Genomic DNA, 16,124 nt, shown 5'->3' with positions numbered 1-16,124 from the left:
TCTAGGCATTTATAGGGCTTATGAATTGTCATCGGCTGTTTTGGGTGCCTCTATACACACTGTTTAACATTCACCATTCTGCCTATGTTCGAAGCATTTATTGATGTGGGTGTGATTGTGGGTTCATCTGTCTAAATATGTAGGTCCAGGCATTAACAGGGCTTACGAATTGTCATTGGCTGGTTTGGTTGGCCACTTTACACACTGTGTAACATTTGCCATTCTGCCTATGTTTGAAAACATTCACATTTCCTCAACTCTTTCATCATTTGATTTTTGTAAAGTAATTGATCTAAATTATTATTATTCTTATCCTGATATAGAGTCAATGTTAAATATTTCTAGTCTACAAAAACGTAAAACTAATATTGGCTCCATATATATGTTCGGCATACTAAATGTATAATCGATGTTCCATCATTACTGTGACAAGTAAAATTCAATATTCCGACTCGTAGGTTGAAACAATTGAGTACTGTTCATCGATCAGCATAGAACAAACTATGACCTTAATTCTCCAATGACCCGACTTTCTCATATTGTTAACTCAAGACAAAATCTGGACTTTTTTGGTTTAAGTTTACAGCGATTTAAACGAGCACTAAATAAATAGTCCAGATCTTGCCTCAATGTCCCTTATGTTTGTCAATGCTTCTTTTCTTTTTTAAAATGTTTTTAACAATTCTTTTATTGTAATATTTATACCTTATAAATTGTATAAATAGACAAGTCTGTTAATAAATAAATTATAAGATCCCAACAATATTTTGAGTTTGTCCAAATTTCTGTAGACAAGGACTGGATTCAACTCCCTGGGGAGCTGCTTATATCAGTATGTAGGTGAAATAATTCAATTAGATGAATCTCACCTGCATAAATAAAGGTTTCAGCTCTTTAACTTCACAAACATCAACAGATGAAAGAATTGAAGGAATATAGATGTTCAAATATAGGCAGAATGGTGAATGTTACACAGTGTGTAAAGTGGCCACTTAAACCAGCCATTGACAGGTCATAAGCCCTGTAGATGCCTAGAATTCTATATTACCTTTTATTAAATGTTCTTCATCTCTGTTGTAATATGTTGATATAAGATCCCACATATTTATTTCTTATTTTAAAAAAAATCTAAGTTTATTTATAAATCAAGCCATTTTCTGTGTAAATAAATTTATTTTTAAAGCATTTTTTAATTACAGATTACTGGTGAAGATGCTGAAAATTTTATTTATGTTTTTTTTTCTTTCAGGTTACATTCATTATTGAGATAATGTAAAGTTCTAATGCCATAAAAATTTCTAGTCAAATCGAAATTAAAATCGTAAAAATAAAATTGATTCGACCCCCCCTTCTGCATTTAAAATGTAACGAGTGTTGCACAGATGTCGAGTACTTTACCCTAGTTTTTCAATGAACATTTATTTTTATCTATGAGTGAGGAAAAATATATGAACTTAAAAGTGCCACATTAAAAAAAAAACAATGTGACAAAAACACAGCAGTACTTAAATAAAAATAATAACTTGCGCAATCTATGTATTTTTAGTATTAAAAATAGACTGATTTAATTAAGTGTGTACAAGTATACCCGGCAAGATTGACTTAAACTTAAGTATTACTTAAAAAACCTGTACTTAAAACTAGTCTTTATAATTTGCCTTAAATATTAAATCTTTTGATAATAAAATAAAGCTATCAGATGTCTTTAGAATGTCGTTCTGCCTTAAAAATGATAATCTCGCTATAAACTATTTCTCATTACTTGGAAGTGAGCCAATGAAATTGTCATAAAAGATCTTTTCCATTAATCTGCGTCAAAAGGCGGTAAAAAATCTCTTTAAAATATAATTACGCGTAAAAAACAAAAGAACCGTGGTCTCGATTTAAAATTTCGGCGATAATTCAAGATGTCGCAGATGCCGCAGCAGTTTTGCGTGCGGTGGAATTCCTACCACACGAATCTCCAGACGGTGTTTCCGAAGCTGCTGACGACCGAGAACTTCGTGGACGTTACGCTCGCCTGCGAGAATCGGCAGATAAAATGCCACAAAGTTGTGCTGAGCGCCTGTTCCACGTACTTCGAGAGATTACTAATTCAGAACCCCTGCAAACATCCCATCATTTTTATGAAAGACATGAGGTAAGATATTTTTTGAATTCAGAATATTGTGTATGTTCTAACAATAAAAAAATATTATTCCGTCATCTTAAGTGATGAATAATTTGTCGTAATATCATGATTTTGGTAAAAATGAGTTTTTTTATAAAAAAAATACATCTTTTTGTGGTAACGCTGACTTTTCTTCAGCTAAGTTAACTCGTTCACCGGCACTTTCGTTCATTCTCGGTGTCAAGTAAGGTTTTGCCGCGACCAATATTTATGTCCCCTCGAGGGCCCCATGTGCAAAAACTATTAGGATTACAGAATATCTAAAACTGTGCCGGTTTCGTCGACTTCCGAAAATAAGTCTCGCTGCGGCATTCAATACAGATTGGGCGAGACATTTTGTTCATTGGTAGACCTGCATAGATACCATTATAATAATCGACTCTAAACACTACAAACGCATTTATTAATTGACGGGCGGCATCAACCGGCAAATTTTTGCGTATGCATTTAATTTGTCTCAGCTGATAGAAGCATGAACTTATCGTTCTACTAATTTGAGCGCCAAGAGAAAGGTCAGAATTGAGTAAAACTCCCAGTAGTTTAACGGTGGGTAAAGCGGTACTCCCTACATTGGGTAGAGCCGTATCCTGGATCAAATTCTGTCGTCTGGCTGAAGTTATGTTAGTCTGTTTTCAGCCATCCAGTTTCCTATTTTCTTGATGCATCCATCAATTAAATTGACAAGCACACTTCTCTCGCCTGGTTTGCAATAAAAATAAATCTGCGTATCATCTGCATGCATGGAATGCTCTCCCAGCAGAGGTGCGAGGCTGTGAAAGTGAAGTGATGTTTTGGAAAAAACTTTAAACCCACTTATTCTCTTAATCATTTGAATAAATCCGTAGCATGTGACAACAAAATAAATTGTTTTAATTAAATTACAAATTTAAAAGCTTCAATTAAATTAATTTAACAATAGAATCACTATGTAAAGCGCCCTTGAGGTATTTTATTACGAAAATGGCGCTATATAAGTTATCCATAATAAAAAAAATAATAATCCCGAATGGGGCATCCGAATAACGCGTGGTCTATGCATTCCTCGTCAAGCCGGCACTCACACCGAGGACTGTCCACTAGCTTGATTTTAAACAAATGTAGGGATATGTATCCCAACATAATAAAAAAATTTACAATCAGACTCTCCGAACCAGCGATATTTAAAAATTCCCATTATTTTCTAAATACACCTCGTGTATCTATGATTTTAGAGAATTGTTATTGTACAATTCGATGTTATTTTTAAAAAAATATATATTTAGGGTCGCACTGATCTTCATTAAGTTTGGCAAGGCGAGAGTTGAGTATCCCGCCAGATCCTCAATGCATGAGCTAATAGCGTGTTGTTTCTTGAACAGGTTCTCAGAGATGCAGTCTTTAGTAGACTTCATGTACAAAGGGGAAGTCAATGTCTCCCAAGATGATCTCCCTAGCCTACTAAAGTCTGCCGAAGCTCTCCAAATTAGAGGTTAGTGTGACAAATTAATGGTAATTTATTTATTTATTTCGACAGCTTACGCCCTTGACAAAGTATAAAATAATACTGAAAAACAATTATAATAAAACAAAACACCCGAACATAGTATAAAAAATATAGATACATGAAATAAAATCAGCAGAAAATAAGGAAATAATGAAGGAAAATTAAATAAGAAATTTTAACATAGGTATGCAGCAAATAAACAATAAATAAAGATTTAAATTTATTTCAACAGAGAGGGAAAAATTTTTGAGAAGGGAATATGGAAGTCTAGGCATTTACAGGGCTTATGACCTGTCATTGGCTGGTTTAAGTGGCCACTTTACACACTGTGTAACATTCACCATTCTGCCTATGTTTGAACATCCACATTTCCTCAACTCTTCCATCTGTTGACTTTTGTGAAGTAAAAGAGCTGAAACCTTTATCACGTGGGTGAGATTCATCCGGCTGAACCAAATCACCTACTAGGCAACGCCTGAAAACAATTTTTCAATTTTTATGAATCTCACCCACGTGATAAAGGTTTCAGCTCTTTTACTTCACAAAAGTCAACAGATGGAAGAGTTGAGGAAATGTGGATGTTCAAACATAGGCAGAATGGTGAATGTTACACAGTGTGTAAAGTGGCCACTTAAACCAGCCAATGACAGGTCATAAGCCCTGTAAATGCCTAGACTTCCATATTCCCTTCTCAAAATTTTTTCCCTCTCTGTTGAAATAAATTTAAATATGAACAACTCCCTAGGGAGGAAATCCAGCCAGTCTGCAAGCATTTGGACATAATCAAACTTTGTTGAATAAATAAAGAGTTTAAATATAAAAGTATTGAAGTAACAGAGGCGATTATCATAGCATAAACAGTAAAACAAGTATAACACTTAGTACATTTTTATAATTTAGAAAAGAAGTGATTAAAAAGTCGTGATTTTAATTGGTATAAAGATAAATTAAATAAATCTAAGTTTCCATGTTTGTTTGCTAACATGTGGAACCATGGGAAAGGTGAGTATTTGGCATAGTTTGAACTATGCAAATCAACAACAAAAGAAGTATTTTGTCTCGTCCCACGCTGTCTCGCATAAAAATTCACACAATTCAAAAGTTCGGGACTGTCAAGAACATTATTGAATAACTTGAAAAGCAGCACTAAATCTGAAATGTCCCTTCTATCACTAATACATATTTATTTTAACTGCTTCTTTACACATTTATAGTTAAGCTCTTCAATTGGAATGTTTAATTTGAAATTCATGAATCTTAAAAACTAGTCAACAATATTTTGAGTTTGTCCAAATTTTTGTAGACAAAGACTGGATTCAACTCCCTGGGGAGCTGTTTATATTAACATATTACAACAGAGATGACGAAAATTTAAGAGAAGGTAATATAGAAGTCTAGGCATGTACAGGGCTTGTGACCTGTCAATGGCTGGTTTAAGTGGCCACTTTACACACTGTGTAACATTATCCATTCTGCCCATATTTAAACATCTATATTCTTTCAATTCTTTCATCTGTTGATGTTTGTGAAGTTAAAGAGCTGAAACCTTTATTTATGCGGTTTATATATATATTATATTTATGAAACCTTTATTATGTCTACAAAAATTTGGACAAACTCAAAATATTGTTGATAAATTACCTGGTCCATGAAGAAGTATAGAAATTGAAAAAATAACATTTTCAGGCGTTGCCTAGTATGTAGGTGAAATAATCCAATTAGATGAATCTCACTCGCATAAATAAAGGTTTCAGCTCTTTAACTTCACAAACATCAACAGATGAAAGAATTGAAGGAATACAGATGTTTAAATATGGGCAGAATGGTGAATGTTACACAGTGTGTAAAGTGGCCACTTAAACCAGCCATTGACAGGTCATAAGCCCTGTAGATGCATAGACTTCTATATTACCTTCTCTTAAATGTTCTTCATCTCTGTTGTAATATTTTAATTAAAAACTTGTGTTGGACCTTCTCCACACTGTGACATAACGAGGAGACCAAACTGAGGACCCATATTCTAACTGACTTCTTACTGGGGTCATGTATAATATTTTTAATGCATCAACAGACTTAAACTCTCCTGTTGTTCTGATAACAAGTATTCATTTATTAGTATAAATTTAGTATTTCTCGTTGAATTTATAAAATGACTAAACAAATTGTTTTTTTTGCAATGTGTTGTTATTTTTTCTCCAGGACTATGTGGATCGGAAAGTGCGGGCAATCCTCCTCCAATGGATCAGCCTGTTGCGCCAGCTCCGCAAATAGCCATTCCCCTGCCAACCAACAACATAATTTCCTCTTCGCTCGACAATATCAACAATTGTAAGTCAATCTTTGTACCTCAGAGGCAGACGGATGCAAATCCAGAATTTGATGAAATGACATTTTTATTTTCGTATCCAGTTTATGATCGTGTCCATTGATTTGGAACAAATGTAAGTCTTATAATGAAAGAACCAATGTATTAAGATACTGAAAGAAAGAAAATTTTTAGAAACCATTAAGAGAATGTAGATTATTTAGGCTTTTTTTGAACATTTGACATTGAGATTTGCATCCGTCTGCCTCTGAGGTACAGATCTATCATAGTTTGATTTTATTCTTCGAAAAGTCAATAAATTTGTCTTCTTATTATTATGGCTAACTTATATAGCGTCATTTTCGTAGTATAATACCTCAAGGGCGCTTTATAAAGTGATCATATAATAATATAAATTTAATTTTAACTTTTTTATTTTTTAATTAAAAAAAAACAATGTACTTTGTCACCACATGCCAAGGATTTATTCAAATGATTTAGAGAACAAGTGGGTTTTAAGTTTTTTCCGAAACATCACTTCACTTTCACAGCCTCGCACCTCTGCTGGGAGAGCATTCCATGCCGTAGGGCCTGCGACCGCAAATCAGCACATACTGTTTTACCTCCCGGTTTCCAGAACCAACCTGCCTCTGGTCATGCCGATTGGAAGAGCAGTCAAGCAGCTGAACATTATCACTTTGGAGATCAACATCTTTCACATTAGTGAAACTATGTTTAAGAGGCAAATACTCTTGGTATTAGAGAGTATTATACCCTCATAATGTCGAACCATTGCTCAAGGGTTCTTGGTTTGATATAAAGTTCCAATTTAACGTCTTAAATCCTTTGTTATTTGTTATGTTACTTTGTGAATAAATAATAAGAATTTGAATTTGAATTTGAAAATGCCCATTCCCCGATTTAGTGCGCTGTTTGCGTATAGATATAATAACTTTTCCTTTCGACGTAGATGTAGCTGATCTAAGCGTAAGACGTCTGTCAGCTAGTTCATCTGGAATGCAGAGTTCCCTTAGATATTTTGGAGCACAGTTGTGCGGTGACTTATACATAAGCCAACAGAGTTTGTATTCCACCCTCTGTGGATAATGTAGCCAGTGTAATTCCCGAAGTAGTGGAGTGATGTGACTGAACTTAAAGATTCCAAAAATAAGTTTCCCTGCGGCATTCAATACAGACTGTAGGCGAGTCATTTTATTCATTGGTAGACCTGCGTAGATACCATTACAATAATCGACTCTAGACACTACAAACGCATTTATTTATTGACGGGCGGCATCAATGGGAAAATTTTTGCATACGCATCTGTCTTAGCTGCTAAAAGCGTGAACTTATCCCATAGATAAAAAACTTAATATGAGGAAGTTCAGTGGTTTTATTTTATTTGTTGATAGACTTTTAAACTGAACCAAAATTTTTTTTTAAATTTTCATGTATTGTATTATCAGTGATATTTTTTTAAAATTTGTTTTAATTTGTTTTTTTTGACCTCTCATGTTCTCTTCCCCTTCTTCTCGGCCAGTTCTGCCGATTTGTCAGTTGACTCACCGTAAACGAGAAATTCGTCACAACTCTCTTATCATTGGTTGATTCATAAGAACTAGTGTCGTCGTTCAAAGTAGTTTATTTAAAAAAATATATTTTTTCATTCAACTTTGCCATTCAATTTAATGCTGAAATTTTTTCCGCGCAATAAGAAAATATCTTTTATGGCAGTGTCTTTAAATGTATGAAAAAAAAATGAACTACTTTAAATTACGTCACAAGGTCTTCCAAATCAACCAATGATAGAGTGTTGTGATGCATTTCTAGTTTCCGGGAAGCCACTCACCCATCAGGCGAACTCACCGACTAGAACTTGACGTCACTGGTGGAAAAAATTCAAAATTATAAATCTTTAAAAAATATATATTTGGCTTAGTTTGGTAGTGCGTTACCAATAAAAAATATTTAAAAACCACTGAACTTCCTCATCCTGTTTTGTTGTCAGGTGCTGCGGTCAAGTCGCCTCCGTCCCCCAACGCGTCGTCCAACTCGTCTGGCTCCCCGCGCTCCAGCCGGGCCAAGCGGAGGGCCGAGGGGGAGGGCCCCGAGCCGGGCGCGCGCAGCCCCGGAGCTCGGCCCAAGGCCCTGAAGCAGGAGACGGTGGAGGAGGACGGCCTGTACTACGGGGACATAGACCTCGGGGAAATGGAGAGCAACCATCAGGTAGATAGTGCGGTATTTTAATATTCATTCTAACATCAGGCTGAGTTATTCAAGGTGCTCGACGTCAGACCAATTTCTATCAAAGAAACGTTGACAAAATGTTTTGAGTATGTCCGCATGTTTGCAATATTTCCATCTCTAAAATGTTTTCCCTCTTTGTTGCAATAAATTTCGAAAATAACTCTTTTAACTGGATGAAAAATTAGCGTGGACAAAACATATCAAAGCAGTTATAAAAAAACTGGGTCCAATTATTGGAATAATGAGAAGAACAGAAGTCTTTGATAAAAGTACAAAATTAATGATATAGAATGCTTTTTCTAGTAAACAAACGCAATAATCAATACAAAGAACAATAAAGCACTTAAAGTAACATTTAATTTTAATAAATATATTAGAACCTCAGATTTATATAGAATAACGAAAATGCTCAATCTAGAGGAATTAATTTACTCAGAAAAAATAAAAATGATATTTAAGATGAAAAATAATAAAATAAAGACAAATATAAAATTTAATTTTTACTAAAACATATATAAAATAAATACTAGAGCGTCTAATAATTTAACTTGCGAACAACCTAGGACCAACAGAAAAAGAAACAGTTTTGTGTATACAGCGATAAATTTTTACAATTCACTTTCTAATGACCTAAACAATTACAAAACATATACTTACTTAAAAAATATACAAAACATATATGTACTTAAAAAATATACAAAACATATACGTACTTAAAAAATATACAAAACATATACGTACTTAAAAAATATACAAAACATATACACACTTAAAAATATACTAAACATATATGTAGTTTAAAAATATACAAAACATATACGTACTTAAAAAATATACAAAACATATATGTACTTTAAAAATATACAAAATATATACGTACTTAAAATATATACAAAACATAAATGTACTTAAAAAATATAAAAAACATACATACTTAAAAAATATAAAAAATATATACGTACTTAAAAAATATACAAAACATAAACGTACTTAAAAAATATACAAAACATATACGTACTTAAAAAATATACAAAACATATACGTACTTAAAAAATATACAAAACATATACGTACTTAGAAAATATACAAAACATATACGTAGTTAAAATATATACAAAACATCGTACTTAAAAAATACCTACAGAAAACAGTTCTTACAGTCCTTGTTACGAGTGATACGTGATGTTATTTCATCAACTCTTTATTTAAACTATTGTGTTATTATATATAATATCCCCTCATACCAGCACTTTTGCTGATTGGGAATATTTTGTACAAATACTAGACTAAACCTAGACTTCTATATTACCTTCTCTTAAATGATTTTCATCTCTGTTGTAAAATGACAAATAAAATATGTAATGTAATGTAATATGTAAAGTTGAAAACACCTTGTAAAATAAATAAATCTAAATCTAAACTTCCTGCTATATATGCCCACCATTTAAAAAAAATAAAAAATGCAATATGTATTAAGACAGGATTGAAATTAGAACCTAATAGCATTTATTTAATAGTTTTACTTAAATTATATGGAAAAACAAAAATACGGTTATTTTCTTTTTTAAAAATTTTCTCTGTCTCTATTGTAATATGTTGATATTAATTTTTTTTTTTTTACTTATAGGCAGATGATGATATTCTACACACGGGCAACTCGGGAGGGCAACCTTCCGCTGGTGAGTTATATTTCTGTTTTACCAACCGTTTTCTTTATCCATCAAACATTTTACAAACCGAATCAAACAATATTTCTTTTATTAAATACTTTTATTTTTATCTCACAAAGTGTCACAGAAAATCCCAATTTTCAATGAACTACAATTCTCTTGTTAGGTATTTAAATTTTGACTGGAAAGAATGTCAAAGATAATTCAAATTTTCAATGAGCAATAATTATTTCGTTAAGATGTTTAAATTTTGACCAGAAAGAATGTCATAGATGATTCCAATTTTCATCATCATTACATTTCCGCACCTAATGGTGCATAGGGCACTGCATTGATACACCAATCACTGCGTATCTTGATCGTCTTTGTTACACGAAGATGATCAGTCTCACGCTTCAGGTGCCAGTCCATGGACTGAAATATTCTTGTGTAAAAACACCATTTTAATTAAATATATCATGTCAACCATGTCGGGAATCGAAGCCGAGACTTTAAGCATTGTAGGCAAATGCGCTTACCACTACACTAATTTTCAATAAGCAATAATTATTTTGTTAATTACTGAAATTTTGGCAAGGAAAAATGTTAAAGAAAATTAAGTATTTTGTTCATTTAAATTTAGTTTTAATAGCCAAAAAATATGTCTTGCTATAGATTTCCAGTTTCCAGGAAGCCATGTTTAGCATGTTTTCATACGTACGGGGTTCCCCTTTTTAATGTCAGCTCAACTTACCGATGACAACTCGTGATGTCACAAGCGGAATAATTTCAAATTACACAACATCGCAATGATAATACGACACTTAAAAATAAAAAAATACGATTTTTGGCTTAGTTCAATAGTCTATTAACAAATGGTAAAAAACGCCAAACTTCCTCATTTTTTTATGTACTTCTACTCTGGAGCAGTGGGTTTAGTCATAAATATTTAGAGTGTGCTCAAATCTTTGTAGAAGAGTTTGATGTATAATGGAAAAATATTTTTTACACTGTATGTTTATGTTCCCCATATTGGCTTTTTTTCTCATTCAGACATTGTGTAAAATATATTATGTATTTTGTAATGTTGTTCACCATTTTGCTTAGAACTTTATGTAAATTTATTTTTAAAATCGGCATTAGAATTTGCTTTCACTCTTATATACAGTACACAGTTAGAAAAAAAAAAAGATTTTGTTCATATTTAAAAAAACCTTTATTTATTCCTCAATACTAATATTGTCTCCTTCAAAGTAATCACTATTGGATATAATAATAATTTTAAATTTTCATATTTACATTGAATGCCTGCGTTTTTTCCAATTTTCAAAACATTCTTGGATTGCACTTTTCGGTTTGGCCTTCAGTTCTGTCGGCGATTCGATCTCCATCTCCTGTATAATAGCGAAACGTTGTCCTTTCATAGTCCTCTTCATCTCTGCCAAGTCTGGTGAATACGGTGGCTGGGCATCATGGAGTCTGGTTTTATGTCAACGAGTCACGAACAAGCCCTTTCGCTCTGGAACAATTTTGAGAATTCGCCAATCACATTAAAACGTGTCTCGCTAGTTTGTCTGTCAAAAATTAACTGTGTGTCTGAAATGGCTGAAAATTGACGGATTAATTGTAAACATGTGTACCAATCTAGGAAAATAAAAATAGGCTCTTACAATTACGTATTTAAATATGAAATTAAAATATTCTGTTTATTTTTTAGCAATCCTTGTGTTGTACTATATTTAGTGTCTCTAATGACTTGTATTTTAAAGCTAATTAAAGATTCTATTTAAAACATTACTATACTATCTAAAATCAACGCGTTCCTTTGAAACCCTCAGAAGGCAAAACAAATTTTATAGTGCAGTAAAAAATCGGTCGGCCTCGTGGTTTAGTGGTCAGCGCGCTTGCCTACCATTCAAGAGGTCTCGGGTTCGAGTCCCGACATGGTTAACATGAAATACTTATTGAAAAAGGTGTTTTTTTAAATAATTTTATAAAATTTTATTCGTTCTAAAATTTTATTTTAATGTGCCAATATGTCTTCTTCCTCATACTGATCATCCTTGTTTCGGATGTGACAGGGTTTAAAGAACACCTGTATAATTTTAAATATACGAGTACATGAGAAAAAAAAAAAAACATAGGATATATAAAGAAAAAAACATAAAACAATAATACATTCATACTAATAAAAATTTAATGAAGTTTTTACACGTGTTCAAAAAATTTCTTTAGATTTACTTAAAATTAATTTATTGATATATTATTTTTAATAGTTTTTAGTTTTTAAATGATTTCATTAACTGTTATTTATTTACCTGTTTTTTTTTTTTTGGTTTTGTGTGAGTGAAATTGCATGATTCTGGTGTTGGCAATAAATTTTCATAATTTTTGTTTGTACGTAATATTTTACGCAATGTCTCGAGTGAAATGTTTATTTGCAGTGTTTCTTCCTCTCGCTTATTACGGCCATTCCGCGATGTATTTATTATTTTTCCAAGCCCAAGATGCATACTTTTTCATAACACCTGGCTTTGTCAGTGCGTTAACGAGTCGTGTAATCTGTGATTCACAATGTGCGTTCACATTGCGAAGGTTCACAATGTGCGTGAAATAATTGCGCAGTGAGTGGAGAACATATTGTGAATGGACGTTTCAAATTTCTTAACAAGGTAGGTAGCTCGTTACTACTATTGTATATACGCTAGATAAATTATCAATGAAGTAATCTCTTAAATTTTTATGTCAATTTAAACATATCACGATTGTTAAATTTTTTTGCAGGTAAGAATGCGACGATTCGTGTCAAATTGCCCGCAGAATTGAGCGTCACGACGAACAACAATTTGTTTGAAAAAAATCTCATCAATAGACTTCAGTTGTGCCCTCAGATTTCCTTTAAGATGTATCAAAAAAATCTTCTCAAAGACGGCGTTCCTTCGCGAGAAGCTTCGAAAATTTCCGTCAATTCTGACGTCGAAAATGTCGTTTGCAAGCCGTCCATCCCTCAGTATTATACGCACGAAAGCAGCGTGGAAAGCGCTGTGAATGTCGACGATCAAATGTACGAAAACGAGGAATATTTAAGAATGTGGCTTTTGCAAAATCAACAGCTGGAAGTCTCGCTTTTAAACGAAAACATCGATTGCAAAGCTGATTGCAATCAATTAAACATACCGAAAAATAACAACAGCGTAAAAGATTTCGATAAAAAATACCTCCATTATTATAGGCAAAATTTTAAGAGCACTCAAAATGATGATAAAATCTCTGACAAAAGGGTGGAGAAACCGGCTAAGAAAAAGGTGAAGCAGTCCATCGACTGTTTGAATTTACTGGATTTCTTGAACCCGTCGGATTTGGATCAGTTTCTAGCGGGAAAAGAAGTGAGTTCTTCGGGAATAAGCAGAAACGCCATCGAGCAGGCAATGCTGGGAAAGTACAATCCTAACAGGAGATATTCTAACGAAGCCATGTGGGCTGCCTTGATGGATGTCAAAAAGGGCGGCAGTATATACAGGTAAATAAATTTGTATTTTTTAAGTATTTCCAGGTCGCAAAGTTGTCCACTGCAATGCAATTCGTCAGCAGATTCTTATAAAACAATTCCTGTCTTATAATGAACTTACATTCAAAAGTTATTTAACAAAATTTTTCTCCATCGATCATAATTTGATTATAAGTCACACTTTTGCATTCAACACAATAGCCTTAATATCGTTTGATAACATGTTACATATTTTCGGTACCTAAATTATATTGCCGTGCATTGTGCCATATTTATTAGAATATAATATTTATCACGAAGTTAGCTACAGTTTACAGCAAAACAATGGGCTATAGTACTCAGGTTTAGAATTGCAACCGCATACACTTGTTGTTAAACCGACGCTTTTGTTCTATACAATAGAGCGAAATGCCGTCTCTACAATTTCATCACATTTTTTGCATAAATTAATGCCAAATATTTTTCTAAAAATATCCAACTTTGCCGTTTGTGGTTATTTTCTAACAATTGATTTTTTTCAGTAAAAATGCTAAAATTGCAGAGCCAACTTTATCATATAAATAAAATAAAATACAACGTGTTCCTGGACATTTTTTTCTAATAGAATCCACTCAACAGACACTTCTTTCTCATAGGATTCACCCAGCAGACCCTTTTTCTCATAGGATCTACTCATATGAACACACATCATAGCTTTATTTTATATTTGATATATTTTACTTGTGGTTGGACCGTGGTTGATGGTTTGAAGTAAATCTTATTTGACTAATATACTGCGACACTTTTGTTGCTGACTGTTTTTTTATGCTGATATGAGTTGTGGCTCTGTGTTAGTGTTGCAGATTCTGAATTAGAGATCTAGGACTTGCTTCCCATTTTGATTCTCTTGCACAGCTATTTACGACTATAGTCCTTAAAATATAGCTTGATTAGAATGACATTTGTCAGAAAAAGTGACAACATAACTTTGCAGTAACATCTAAGGAGTTATTTATATTGACACACGAAAAATCATTAGTATCTGGTATGTTAATTATTTTTTTAATACAAAGCTTGACATATTAATAATATATAAATAAAATCAGCTTTAAAACTAAAATAAAACTAATTATTAACGACGTTCTTACAAGGTTACATCATTTTGCAAAAGCGTTAGAGATGGGACAAATTGATCAATGTAAATTGATCTAATAAAAAAATAATTCATTTGATGATGTTCATGAAAAAAGTATAAATGTCTTATTTTTTGGTGAATAATTGTATTAAACACACTATAATAGGCTTGTTTTTGCATTTTTATACCAATTTTCGGAAACAGAGTTTCATGTTTGCATGAAAAAACTGATAAAATCGATTTGATCGGTACATGATCAGTGATCAGTAATTTTCCATCACTATTGAAATTAGTTTGACAGCTGTCATTTTAATCAAGCTATATTTTAAAGACTATAGTTGAAGATGGTTTCAAAATTGTAGTAAATCATAAGAATGTACAAATTTACTTCTGATTTGTATATTTTTCGGTAATTCTATGCATTTTCCTCTATAATGATTGAGTTTTGTTTTTCAACAGGGCGGCGCAGACTCACAAGGTACCCAGAAAGTCCCTTCGCAACTGGATGAAACGCTGGCATATCAAATCGTCCTTTCCAATGCCGCAGCAACTGAAACAGTTTGTCGAGAACAACAAGAAACACAAGACCGAACTGCACAGCGAACTCGCAAACACCCTGCTGTCCTTAGAAAGCCGAACGAAAAAGTCGGGAAACTTCGACGAGTCCGCGAAAGGTATCAAAAGCGAAGACCTGCTGGATTCGGACGTGTTCAACCATTTCATGGACATGTCGCAAGACTATTTGCAAAACCGCGAAAGCGACGACAACGCCGATTTTAAAAATGACGACGCCCAACAATTCGACAGCGGATACACGCAAATAACCGACATGTCGGGAAATATTCTATTCGACGAGAGTGTCGCCGTAAATAACGAAGCTTCTCCGATTAAAAACGACCTTGCAGCTAGTCAGAAAGTCAACGCAGTCAAGAAGATATCATTTTCAAATGTCGAACAACTGGCAGGACTTGAAAGTGAAAATCCGGTAATCGAAAATGCCAAATCCTAATTTTAGGTTTTTGTAATTATTTTACTATTTATTAAATTAATGATTAATTATCATAATTTCATATTACAGAAAAGATTTTAATAAAATTATTGGATTTATGGTAAAGTTTGGGATGAATATTATGCACAGTGGAACTCCAATATTTGACATCAATTTGTTCCCGGGGGTCTGACGAATAAAAGGTTAATGTTAAGGACAAGAGTTGCTGTCCATCAAAACAGCCAATAGTAATTCCAATTCTCCAATCATAGGGTCCGTTTTGCAGATAATTCAGTATATATATATATATATTTGGATAATTTATATAGCGCTGTTTTTATGAAAATCACCTCGAAGGCGCTGTACAGTATATAAATATTCTTGCAGCTACAGAGCGCATGGACGGTAGGGGTTCTAGTTTCTCGCCTCCAATTATGATATATAGGAGCTAGATTACAGCACGTCTTGCAGCTACAGAGTGCACGGACAATCAGAAATCTAGCCCCCATTTACATTTTGAATTTTTTTATTCGACAATGAAGTTAAGAGTTTGAGTGATATTTTAAAAAATGAAATAAAAAACAAATTTATAAAAATAGAAGTTAGATTACAACAAGTCTTGCAGCTACTGAGCGCATGGACGGTTGGAATTCTAGACCC

At 33.1% G+C, this 16,124-nt stretch overlaps 1 protein-coding gene across 1 annotated transcript; it reads left to right on the top strand.

Moving 5' to 3' along the window:
- The first annotated feature begins 1,426 nt into the window (after window positions 1-1,426).
- On the top strand, window positions 1,427-15,561 carry LOC148270695 (uncharacterized). The gene is made up of 7 exons (XM_088242287.1): window positions 1,427-2,140; window positions 3,529-3,638; window positions 5,853-5,981; window positions 7,967-8,184; window positions 9,833-9,884; window positions 12,639-13,374; window positions 14,936-15,561. Exons 1-7 carry the CDS (start codon window positions 1,908-1,910, stop codon window positions 15,483-15,485), a joined length of 2,028 nt encoding a protein of 675 aa, XP_088098413.1. The 5' UTR covers window positions 1,427-1,907; the 3' UTR covers window positions 15,486-15,561.
- Window positions 15,562-16,124: the final 563 nt, after the last annotated feature.

The sequence above is a fragment of the Micrasema longulum genome, unplaced genomic scaffold, assembly GCF_059751315.1.
Source record: "Micrasema longulum isolate JH-2025_06_02 unplaced genomic scaffold, ASM5975131v1 h1tg003576l, whole genome shotgun sequence".
Taxonomy (NCBI): Eukaryota; Metazoa; Arthropoda; class Insecta; order Trichoptera; family Brachycentridae; genus Micrasema; species Micrasema longulum.
Note: the sequence above shows the minus strand (reverse complement) of the source record. Positions and strands in the feature narration are given on the sequence as shown.